At 36.1% G+C, this 13106-nt stretch overlaps 1 protein-coding gene across 1 annotated transcript in view; it reads right to left on the bottom strand.

Annotated features, from left to right (window-relative positions):
- ROBO1 (roundabout guidance receptor 1) overlaps window positions 1-13106 on the bottom strand; it is a 312664-nt gene that overhangs the window by 265583 nt on the left and 33975 nt on the right. The window contains exon 2 of the mRNA XM_082054528.1: window positions 1834-2160. Coding sequence (XP_081910654.1) covers window positions 1834-2160 — 327 coding nt within the window. The remainder of the gene's footprint in view (window positions 1-1833; window positions 2161-13106) is intronic.

The following is a 13106-nucleotide window of genomic DNA, read 5'->3' as shown; positions in this document are numbered from 1 at the left end:
TTTTCTGTTAAAATTCATTGCCTGTAATCTGCTGGTATACATTTAAAACTATTTACCATTCTACTACAAATCTTATTTTCTAATACAGATTGTGATTTTTTTTTTCCCCCTTACAGCATTGTCAGTGTTTATTTTCTGACACTAGCCCTTGATATGAGAGTAATGTTGAGCTGGATTAACAACTTAATGCTATATTATTGTTAGGTGGTATACATTTGAACCCCTTTAAAAAGACACCCATCTTTTCCATTTTGTCATGAGTGTTGGCACAGGTTCTTAAAAAATGTGTAACAATATCAATATTTTCCATTCAGACCCTGTCAATTACGCTCTACTGTAATCACCTGAAGATGATTTGATGCAGGGTTTAGCAATTACATGCCAGTTGAACTGATCCACACCATAGCATACCAACCACCAAGGTCTACCTCATGTTTCTAGGTTCTGACGAAAAATTGTGGAAGACACAGAAACACTACCTGCATTTCAAACATTACTCCACAGCACATCACAAAAGAATTGAAAATAAGCACGCCCATCCATGCTGCTTTGCTGCATGGGCAGAACATTGAAACTAATTTCAAGAGTCAGTAAGTGGTGCTATGAAGTAAACAACAGCAATTAGATAAAAATCAAAACCTCTTAAACATCAATGCTCACTGAAAATTACACCTACAAAATAGTGGATATAATATTTGTGAGTAACCAATTAACAGATAAACAGGTTATACGTTTATTGGATTTACTTCCAGCTAGTCAGACGCTAACTACTTTTAGCACTAAATCCAGTGACAAGGCAACAGCACCGTCATAGAACTTATTCATCTGTATTTACTGTATTATATGCGATGCTCAAGATTCTTCTGGTATAAGAAGGATAAAAGTCCTTGGGATTTTCTGTGAACGTGAGTGAGACTAGACAAATGGCTCAAGTAAATGCAGAAATTTATAGTCTATTTCCTTTGCTTTTGGTGACAGTCATGAAAATCTAGACTTTTTTCTGAAGTTACACACCAACAGTGGCATTTATTTAACAGGAGCCTCATCAGAGCTGCTTAACAACATTAATTGCTTAGTCAGAGTGATCCGTGTTTTCAGAGCACAACTCACCCAGTTCTGAGCTAGCTCTTCAACATGACGCCACATGAACTGCTACAGATTACAGAGGAAGCCTACAAAAGCAACTTTCAATAGATACCTAACTTCTGAATTGCAAGGTTTCCTCTCATACTTCAGGACCCCAAAACTGATATTTTTTGACCTACACTTTGCACTCCATTTAAATGCTTAAAACCCTTTCATGTATACTCTCTTCCTTTAAAATAAGTAGAGTTTAAAGGGCATACAGGAAGAGATAAGCATTACAAAGTGATGTGAACATACTTGACTGCTCCTTCCGTTGGCCAAATACTTAGAACTAGTGAGATAATTTGTGGTCCAGTTCCAGCTATTCCAAATGTTCCCTATTAGATTAAATCCTGGCTATCCCGCCTCTAATTATACATTGCATTTTGCATGGTTGTACGAAGAGGAAAAAACATCTATAAACTGAAATTAAGTATACAAAATGTAGCAAACATTAAGTAATTGTAATTGCATAGAAACATAAAAGTAGCAAGAATGCACAAAAACATCTCCGTTTCTACAGTGATGTGATGATACCTCTTCTGATTATTTTTCTATTATCCTCTGTATCAATAATAATTAACTGCACAGTCCGTTCACTGCTTTTAAGTCTGTCCCTCAGAGGCAGCTCACACTTGTTTTTCTAGCTTCAAAGAACATCAAAGCAAGCAGTTGTTACCAAAAAGTGAAAAAAAAAAAAGTACTTACTTGCCACCTCCAGCGACGCATTATGACTTACAGCTTCCCCAAGGTAATTCCTTGCCACGCAGACATAGACCCCTTCATCTGGCCTACTCTTGCGCCCATGCACGATACGTAAGAAAAATAAAGATCCGCTGGGCAGCAGCATGCGGTGGGAGCGCGGATCATCCTTGTCCGTTTCCACTCTTTCCCCACCCTTGTACCACTCAATGGTGGGGGTCGGCCTTCCTTCAGCTTTACAGTTTAAAGTTGCCGGTTCTCCTTTGGAAACAATTAGATCAGAAGGGTGTTCAACAATTCGAGGTGGGAAATCTTCTTGCCGAAGACGAGAGCCTGCAACATAAAAAAACGCAAAACTTTCTTAGATCATTGCCAGGTACAGTCATTGTGTTTTGCAATACAACTACTTAACCATTATCCTGTAGTATGTGATTTAATAAGAACAGCTATTAGCATCTTTTTAAAGTGAAATAAAAAAGCATTTAATTGTGTGCAAGGTTCTCGCAAGTGAACGCATTCAAAAACATTTTTTTCAACAGGCAACCTATACTAGTGAACTAAACCTCCATGTTCCTAAATCACATCCATTTTTTTATTGATCTATTCATTTATATAAATCCCTACTTACACAATTACGAAAAATTAATCCTACAGATACTCTACATGCATCGGACCACCTCTACCAGCAAAACTGGTACTGCTAATTAGTAACACAAAGTCATAGTCAACCTCATTTGACCTTTTGGAAAGCCCATTAATTCATGAATTGTCTGCAGAGTAAGTCAAACATCTCCAGAGCTCACAGAGTTGCTTTATCTCACTTGTACTGTCAACTCTTTTTAGTCACTTGTTAAGCAGTACCAGAGAGGTACAAACGAATGCAGTGCCCTAGCACTTCTTCCACCTCTTGCATTGGAGAAAACTAGAGAAACTTTTTAAAATATAAGAATTTTTACTGTCTCCAACCTAGAACTCCAATACTATGTGAGACAACAGTATCCTGGGTAAAAGAAAAGCTACAAGCAAACAAGACACTCTTCCACAAAAGCATTTGATTTCAAACTAATTCAAGCTCCAAGCTGATACTTGGCATAAAAAAATAATAAAAATAATAGTATGGACAGAGGAATATGGCAACCAACTGGATGCCCAAGAATTCCAAATTAGGAATAAGCAGCTACCAAAACTCTTGGGCTTTTATATTGTTGACTAAATTTCAAACTACTGTTTTCCTTATTTCTCCCTTTCTTGATATACAACTCTGCCATGGATAAAATTAGTCTCTTGGATCACTGATTCCCGATTATTACAATTTTAAATGTCAGGATTCTTTATTAACATTAATAACATGGTTTTTGAACAGCTGTGAAGCACCAGAAAGAAATACAAGATTATTCACTGCAGGTTAATAGACCATAAACTGGTATGAAAAAAAGGGAAGGAGACAAGGAGAGGAAAGTCCTAGAGAGAGATCTGTTTTCAATATATACTACATGTGTGTATAATGTATATAAAATAAAAAATATTCTAAAATGCATGACTTTCATGTAAAGTTTATTTCACACTTCCTCCACCTCAAAATAATCAATTCAAATTAAACGATACACTAATCAGCTAGCACAAACTGCACATTCCCTAATCTCTGGTATGGCTTGACTATATTGAAATATATTTGCATTCTGTATGCATTAAAAGAAAAAAGTTTTATATCAACATTACTGATCATTAAATACAAAATAACTCAAACAGCAATAAATCTACTCTTTAGTCCTTTGAGGAAAGAGAACATAAATAGTATTGTATTTAGGACTATATTCCTAAATTACAAGAAATATTTAACCATTTATTTAATTTACCAATTTCTGTTCAGTTATTCAGAATATTGCAATATATTGTAGTACCTAAAGCAAACAAGTAATTACATTTTATGTTTACTTTTGCCTACAATAACTGACCGAGACATGAAAACTGAAGCATGGGCCAACAGAACAGCAGCCAGGAAACTCCTGCATCCTTTTGCTGGCTACACACAAACCCTGGACACCACGCTAAAGCAAGATTTTGAGCTGCACTGCCTAGAGGTACAGCACAGGCCAGCTCCAGTGAGAGGAGAGCTAAAAGTGCAAACCAATAAAATCATGCCATCCAGTACTGGTCTTTTGCAATAGCTACAAGAAGCCTCTGATACTCCTGTTTGCCCTGAGCAGACATCTTAGGACTTGCAAACTGCATTTGTATCTACTCATCCTGAACTTCTACACGGCTTTTGTGAGAAGCCCCTCATGCAATAATGTTGCTGCCCTCACAGTTGGGGCCACCTATCTTAGATCTCTTTTTCCAAGGTAAAAATGACTAGATAGGGATAAAAACCTTGGGTTTTTTTATACTTCCGCTCACTTACTATGTACCTCACAAGGAAAGGCACAGAAACAAAGGATGTAAGAGTCACTCTAGAAATATAAAAAGCCAAGTTCAACATAAAATGTTTAGAGAGAGTTAAGAATTGTTTTAAAAAACAAAGTCTGCACATATGCTAGTCTGCTTTATTTTTATATTTTCACAGATAATGCTAGCCAACCAGCACACGATATAGTATAACCTTCCCATTATTTGTCAGCATGGTCCAGACCATAAATAAAATAAATATCCTTTTCAGATGTATTTCATGCAACACTTTCCATATTGACATTCAAGTGACTGTACACTAACTTCAAGTATGGTACAGAATGAATGTTTAAAGACTAACCACTAAACTTTCTTTAAAACTGAGACTCAAAACTCTTACAGGGGAAAAAAGTCCCCAGGAAATTCTAGGAATGCCCATTCATATACTTTTAAAATGTCTTTGCTGGGTAACATTAGAGGAGTAAAAACTACAGAAATATCCATTTAGTTATATATATATATATATATATAATCCTAGCATTTTATGAACTAACATTTATCTAGAAAATTTCATAAAACTGATTAAAGCAGAAAGGAACAAAAGTTGCACAAGTAGTTGACTGGCACATAGTGAGTATTAACCACAGATTTAGTGACAACTGCCTAAGGGGTATAATGGCCTTGACAACCGAGTTATAATCTTTCTACGTATCTAGACTTTCATTTAAAACAAAAAAAGAAAAAAAAAATCTTTCCTTCCTTTTAGCATAGTTATTTAAGCTGCATTTACGTTTTATTGAGAAGAAGCAGCTTCAATTATCAACATAAATCATACAGTGGGCACCAATCCTGTAATTTTCCTGTCAAGAACCCTTCCCAAGGGGATATTTGGTAAAAAAAATAGAAGCAGAACACCCATTACATGCTGGATCTGCCATTAAACACACAACAGAACTTCTTTTTCTTCTCCCCAAAGATGACAGCACTGTGTTATAGCAGCTAACCAACTAGTGCACCCTGCTTTTATTATAACTCAAGTCTTCCATAAAAAGTCAACAGGATGCCACCAATTAAAGTATGCCATACTAATTATTTCATGCTGCTACTTAAAAGAACAATTATATGAAATCATGTTTCCAGTTTCTTGGACTGTGCCACAACTATTTTTACAAGAATTCAAACACCAAAACAAACAGATGTGAAGTTTCAAAGAAAGCTAGCATTAGATGAATGGTAAACTCGTAGAGACAAGATTTGCTTTCATGCCCACCTTAAAACTCTGTTTTGTAGCATACAGAAACAACGTATCGAAAAATAGCAGAGAATGTGTTTAAATGTGAAAGCTGCTGATACCAGGGTGCAAACACTGCACTGTTCTCCTTCAGGAGAAAAACAAAAGTTACGTGGTACTGGAACAAAGTGCCTCAAATATGAACCATGCAGCCTAAGACAGTTAAAAATCAAGACCATATCTACAGTTGATCTAAACTTCAGCTCAGATGTATATGGAAAACGTTATTTCCCAAGATCTATATATCTAAATAGTAATTTATCCTGTCCTATAAAAATGTCACATGACAGATTGTGTCTTTAGCCAAGCACCAAAAAGCCAGTACACTCTTGGACCCATTTCTTTTCTTTTTCACAAGTACAGCATTTAACACTGATTTTCAGAGCACAAAATCATAGAATAGTTTAGGTTGAAAGGGACCTCCAAATGTCATCCAGTCTAACCCCTCTGCAATGCACAGGCACATCTCCGGTCTTTTATTTATTTAAATACTTCACATTGTAACATAAGATCTGAGCAACTGGCTCAACTGCTATCAAAGTTATTAGTAAAACACTAACAAACAAAACTACAGGTTTAAAACCAGGGCTAGGTGATTCCTGCAACAGCTATACTTAATCTGAACGTAACACCGTTGTCAATTCCCTACTGTTTCCACTACGTATTACTTAATCTCTTTCAGAAGCTTTTCAGAAACGGGGAGGAATTTTTTGTGGTTTTATGTTGACTGGAAAGACGTTCCATAACACTCTTGCTCTAGTGGTTAGAAATCTTTCTCTAATCATCAGGTTAAACATATCCCTGAGTTGTAAATACCTTATTCCTCCTGTGCTTTAGCTCCCTTTAATTCAGATCTCTCCACATACTTCCTGGGATTTTTATCCCTTTGACATGGAGATTACAACCTTCTCATTTTTACCATCCTCTGGGATTTTGTGTTCTTGCTGTTGTTAGAAGTCAACAAACTAATCTCATCTGATTTTCCCCTCATAAGACTCACTCGTCTTTTCCTTGTCTTAAATTCTAGTTTGAGTTCATCCTTTTTGAACATGGAAGACCCAAACAACACACACTTAAGAGGCAAGTAGACTTTGAATACCATTTCAAGCACACACTGCAAAGCAACATCACATCATGTTACAAAGGAAAAATAACTACAGAAAAAAAAAATAAAATAAAAAATAAAAAAAATCAAAGTATTCTTCTGCAAGTGGCTTTTCTGCTTCAAGACATTCAGCTAACTTACCCTACTGGGTTTACCTCTTTTCACAGACAATAAATAATTTTCAAGGAAAAATAACAGAGCAAGGAAGATTCACAGAGACTTTGTTCCATTCACTTTCTCTCAACTTCTCCAATTTTTTAAATATTCTTACTCTTCATATACTACTCCTGTTCAGCCTAAATAAAACATCTGATTTCCCGAGCTTTGCAGCCTGCATATTAAAGAGCATCTAATTCAAGATTTCCTTTACAAGTGTTGTGGTCTTCTCTCCATAACCAAAGACATGAAATAATTAATGAAGCCAGTAATGCTGTGCCTATTTGGATTTTCCCCAATGTTAACTGTGTAAAAACAGAAATTCTGGTTTTTAATTCTACTTTGGCATAAAGCACAAGAACCAAATCTGCATATAACTGGTATTTCTGAAACACTGATTTGAGAACAGCATCGGTCATTTTGTCACTTTGGACTCAGAAAATAGGTCTTTGCACAGAGAGTTATATTTACCAGGACTGTTAATCTCTAAGAACTGAGTATTGAACATTTAGTCTAGAAAAAAATAAAGTTGTTTTGTACCTAAATCTTGCCAATACTTTGCTCAGTCATAACAGTGAACATTTCCATAACTTCTTTAAAAGGATACCACTTTATGAACAAAAATACCAGGTGATAGAGGTCTTACAGTCCAGCAAGTAAGCCAGTATTTGTATACTGAAGAGAAAAAATGAATAGCAGGAACATAACAGTACCGGCACATCACTTGATTAATGCCCACCCAGGATTACAGGTTTATTGAAATGCATTTTAAGATGCACTGAATTGTTCCAAGCACTGATCCAGGAATATGTCCAGTTCTTTCCAATAACTTAGATACTATAAAATGTGACAAGCAAGGCTCTCACTTTGGATCAGTAGAGTCTTCAATTCCCCTACATATTCCCAACGAAGAGCAACATCTCCACTTTTTCCAAGAACATAATAGAAAACAAGTGAGCAAGACGTAACTAAAGAGAAAAGCACTGAACAATAACAGATCATTCCTACTGTGAAACCACTGTGGTGTTCCCTGAAAAAGAAGTTGTGCTTTTTTCAGTTCACACCATTATGTCAAAGAATCCTTCTGCCTCCCTCGCTTAATTTCTATTTGGAGCTCCTGTTCATAATAAGACATAAAATTATTAATAAATGTTCTTTTTCATTATTTCTGTTATTGTACTAAGGCATATTTTTGGGTAAGGCAAGTTGTACTTTAAATACAAAGTGACTGTAAGACAAAGCAAGAAATTTTGTGGGTCTTGGCTTTCGAACTTAAGTTGTAGGCACCCACAAAACATTTTCCCACTTCGAAAGACAATCTTATAGTATTTTATGTTGCTAAGACACCATGAATTACAACTACATTTCTGTCATGGCTACCACACTATCAGGAGATGTCAGCAGCCCATGGATGGAATAGCATAAGATAAATAGGAATAGCATAGCCCATGATTTACTGTATGCTTATGGCTAAAAAATACTAGAATAACCACGCAGAGCCTGGAGTTTTAAGCCATGTCTGTCTCTCTGAAACAAGAGATTAAATGGGAGCTGTGCTAAAAATGCCTCAAATCCAGACTGATCCTGTACCTGGCTCTTAGAGAAGACATAAACCTAAATATTGCAAGCTATGGACTTCCAATTTACACAATACTCAGGTTCTGATCAACTGAACAAGCGTTAGCTTAAGTATTATAGTAATAAGCTAAATAAACAAGGGAGAAAAATAAAAACCATTTATACATCACATTTGTTTAAATGGTTTCTGTTCCTTACTTGCAGTAAATCCAGACATATACGATTAGGTCAGAAAAAGCCATAAAATTTTATGCAACAAGACTTCTGGAAAGATGTACAGCATCTTACAGTTATTTAAATACTCTGCCTGGTGGGAATGAAAAACAATATTGGCAGGTACTGCACTGCACAGATATTAATACTGAGTCTTTCTTTTAATACCTAAAGACATATTTCCCAGGAGATGCTAAGAGAGACCAGCTCTCTGAAATCACTTTTAACAAAGAAGCTGAAAGCGGCAACAGTAAAAGTCATGCTTTAGTTTCTTAATCCAAAATTAAATACAGCTCTTTTAAATTGCTCTTGAACAAACCATTTATTTCAAAGAGAGGCAGCTTTACAGTCAATCTTTGTTACAAGAACACACACTACTGGTTTGTCCAGCAGTTAGCATAAATAACTCCTGACCTGGTTATTCATTAAATTAGCTAGAATAAAAATTTAAAATAATAATATTTATATTGAGCTCTGTAAGAGGCTGACATTTACATAAAACCTCAGGCAGTAGGTAATGTTCCCAGTGCATAAAAGCATTCAGTTTTATTTTTTATCTCTCTCAGTTCCACTTTCTGGCAAGATATTTATCTCATCTGACTTTAGAAGATACTGGAATAGCCCAAGATAGCAGTATCTAGAGCACTGACTTTGGAAATCAAACCTCAGTCAATAAAAACCACAATATCCCACAGCAAACAGGTGAGTTGGGAATAGCATTTTCCCTTAGAGAAAACATTAATGAAATTACAGGAGTCTTTTCATTAGTAATGCAAAATCAACTATGACAGGATGAGCAACCACACTGTATTCGAAAACAAACACACTAGTAATAAAGCGTACTTCATTAGTCATTTTCTCTTTGAAATGGCTGCAGTAATGCTGGGAGATATTTCCTACCCTGGGATGATATTGAGAATAAGAACACAAGAACAAGACCGAGAACATCTGCGATACATCTGAAGGCAAGCTCATCTTTGGAGATTTAGATGTGACAACCTGGCAATAACAAACTGCTTGGAGATGATCATGCTCAATTGCAGGATGAGTGAAGCAGTGGGGTCAGGCAGGTAGAGGGGAACACAGAGAAGACCATGTCATTGCAATAGCTGCACAGACCCTTGGCTCACAGTCAAGAGTGTAAAAAGGATGGCTGGGGTAAAAACATGGCAAAGGATTATTGAGAGGCTGCAAATATGAGGTAGAACTGATGTAAAGAGTGGCTGAAAGACCATAAGGGAAAACTTGGTATCACTATGTATTTGAAATATATCAAAGTGACAGGATTTGATGATAATTGGATAATTCTGTGGGCAATAGAGCTGAAAACATATTGGAAAGGGTCCCTGGTCAAACAGAGGAGCTGGGACAAGGCAGAAGAACTGAGACAGCTCAGCCCAATCACTGATGCCCTTTTTGTCCTTGAGAGATTGTGTTCCCTACAAAGAAAGGCCTCACAACTCTGATCTGCTGTCAGCAGCCTCACTGACACACCTGAGAAGAAAAAATAGACACAGTAAATGTGAAAGTGTGAGGACAGAGGCTGCTGTGAAGTCACACAAGAATTGTCATTTTCTAATGAGCAGTGAGGGACAACGATTAGAAAACACAACAGATACAGTCAGGCTCTTCTCATCTCCATCTTCGATCCTTGTCCTCAATCATGTTTTATGCCAGACAGAAAGAGCATCTCGTTAGCTGCGAACCACTGCTTTGCCATTTGGGACAGGAAAACAGAACTTGGAGAAAAACAATGATAGTGTACCTAAACAAAGGAGAACTCTTAGCTGCACTGAAGGAAACAAATAAAGTGCCAATTTAGTAAAAATGCCTAGGACTCAAAATTAAATAGATACCTTATATCAAAAAATGTTATATTAATATATCAACACATTTTAGAAGGTGTTATACACTTTAAAACATATTCTATGTTGATTATTCAGATGTCAGCCATACTGATGCAGAAAAATTGCACTTCACCCTAAAGATTCTCTGTAATCAGCGCCAAAGATTTCACCTGTTTGTGGCATGATCACAACATGCTAGGCTATTTTAATCCAAAATTTTTATCTATGTGGCCAAACAAAACACAAAATATCGTTCTGCATGATCATATTCATTAAAAATAATAATAATACCTGCTTTTGGGGTTCTTCTTTTTTAAAATCATTTAGTCACAAAAACAAATGTAATGCATCCTCTCCGTATTATTTCAGATGAGTTGCCCTCACATTGTTCCATACATTTCAAAGCCACCTCCTACCATGCTTAGGAAAATGAACTTCTAATTCATTTCCAACTCCAGATTCAGTGTGAGATTGAATCTGATATAGATCAACTGCAAGTTCAAATGTCAGAGAGATGCTGAGAGACAGGAAAGATGATCCTCAATTCTGCAGGCTATAAGGAAGTCAGAGAAACAGCAATTCCCAATAGGGCTAAGGGTTTTCTCTTCTCAGCTCCATCAGGCAACACACTTCACCTCTGCAGCAACAGAAGCCCAAGTATTGTAACACGACAGGCAATAACATTCCTACGCTTATGCCTGTGCCAATTTTGGTACTTGTCATGCAACTGATATTGCCATTTATTCTTATTTCCAAATTAGATTTAAAGATAGATATGAGGATTCAAAATACCCATCTGAAGCCCTACTTTTTAAGCTGATCAGAGATTTGTTTCAGAGGTAAGGGTGAATGAAATATCAAAACCACTCTCATAAATCCGAACGCTAGGTATTAATAGGAAGGTTATGTCAGCTCAGGAATAAGTTTGAATTTAATTATTCAGTGCTACTAATTTAGGAAAGATGAACAACAGGACAAAAGAGTCTCTCTTAGGCAGTTCAGTTTCCTTATTTCTATTGTTATTATTTTAATGTGTTAAATATTTGGATTAAAACAGGTTTTTTTCACTACATTTAAATCAAATTGAATTTTTGAACAACATTAAGTTTGGACAAGTACAAAAAGCCCAGACATTTTCAATTACAAGTTGTTACTGCGGTAACACAACACTGTCATGCTTTGGTTGCATAAAGAAAATTGGAAACCTAAATGAAAAACTATTTTCAATGAGTTGTTTACAATTACATAAAATGTACAGATCAGTATAAATTAAAATATTTTATAATTGATAGTTTTAAAAAAATATTAAATCAAATAACCACTTATTTAAAAGCCATCTATCTCTATCCTCTTTCCAAAGCATACTTTTCTTCAAATATAAAGCTAAGTAAATCAGTATGAAAAGCGTAAAAGACAACATGCTCTCAGGGGAAAGCAATAAATATCTCCTCCTGAGAGGAGGAGAAAAAAAAAAAAAAACTATGATCCCACCGGCTTAGAAATTTAACACCTGTTGAACTTGTAAGAACACTGCTAGTCAAATCAGACCACTCTGCTGGACGCTAACATCTCAATGACTCTGTGAGAGATTAATCTTTTTGCCAATAACAACAATACCAATACAGTGTTTTCAGAGAACCTGTGAAATATTTTACCTTTCCATATAAATGCAAGTTAGCCACACAGTCCTCAAAATGTATTTCAGCTGATTTGTGTACTAAAAATCCATGAGTTACTTGGCATAGCAATCATGATGTTCACTGCATGATGACTGAAGCTACCTTTCTATTGCTGTTTTTCACCAATATGAAGACATGTCAAAACAGCAAACAAACTTTCACCTAAAAGAAATTTCCACCTATCAAAGCCATCAAAATAATCTCTTTCTGAGCAACTGTGCAATGTTTTCCCTTTGACTGTGTTTGAATTTCCTGTTCCTCAAAAGGTCATATAGTCCACTTGGTTTGGGTTTTGTTTCTTAAAAGGTTTCTTTGGTTCCAAATTCAAACAAACAAAGAAAAAAATATAAAAAAAAAATCAGAGATCTTTCACATGCCCATTTGTTTTACAACTGTTTTTACTTCCTCCTTTGCATAAAGCATAACTTTACCATGCTAACACTGAATCCAGCTACAGGTGAATGGCATTAAACACAGAAGGCCACAACCCTGGACTTCCTTAAATGCACAACAGTATGGGCCCAGAACACTATCAGTGAGTTTTCTTCTCTGAGGGACATAGAATTAATGCTGCTTTTCCATCTGTGGTCTTATTTCACATCCCAGAGCATGACTGCAGAAAATCTAGTGGAAAATCATCAAAAAATTTCAGCTGACATTTCTGCCACTTCTGTACCTTCCCAACTGGATTTTAGTTCTGGTTGTAGTGAAAACGGTACAACTTGAATACAACCACAGTGAAGACTTGAGTATTATTCAATGGCTACTACAAAGTTTCCTAAAAACATGGCCTGGAGAATTTCCATTTATTAGGCTTATGTATTTGCTCCTACATAAACCTGAAGTCATCTTGATCAACTACACCAATGCATCCAGAGTTCCTACACATCGAGCTCTGAATCACGTTATGAGAAAAGCTCTCTGAAAGGTGTCAAGAAACGAAGCCACGCAGGGAGTTGCTCAGCTCCATACACTCACCCCCTACCAACACACATGGCAAAATTTCACAGTTATCCAAATATAAA

This window comes from Streptopelia decaocto (genome assembly GCF_964273445.1).
Source record: "Streptopelia decaocto genome assembly, chromosome: 1".
NCBI classification, from domain to species: domain Eukaryota; kingdom Metazoa; phylum Chordata; class Aves; order Columbiformes; family Columbidae; genus Streptopelia; species Streptopelia decaocto.
This window is presented reverse-complemented; position numbering and strand designations above follow the sequence as displayed.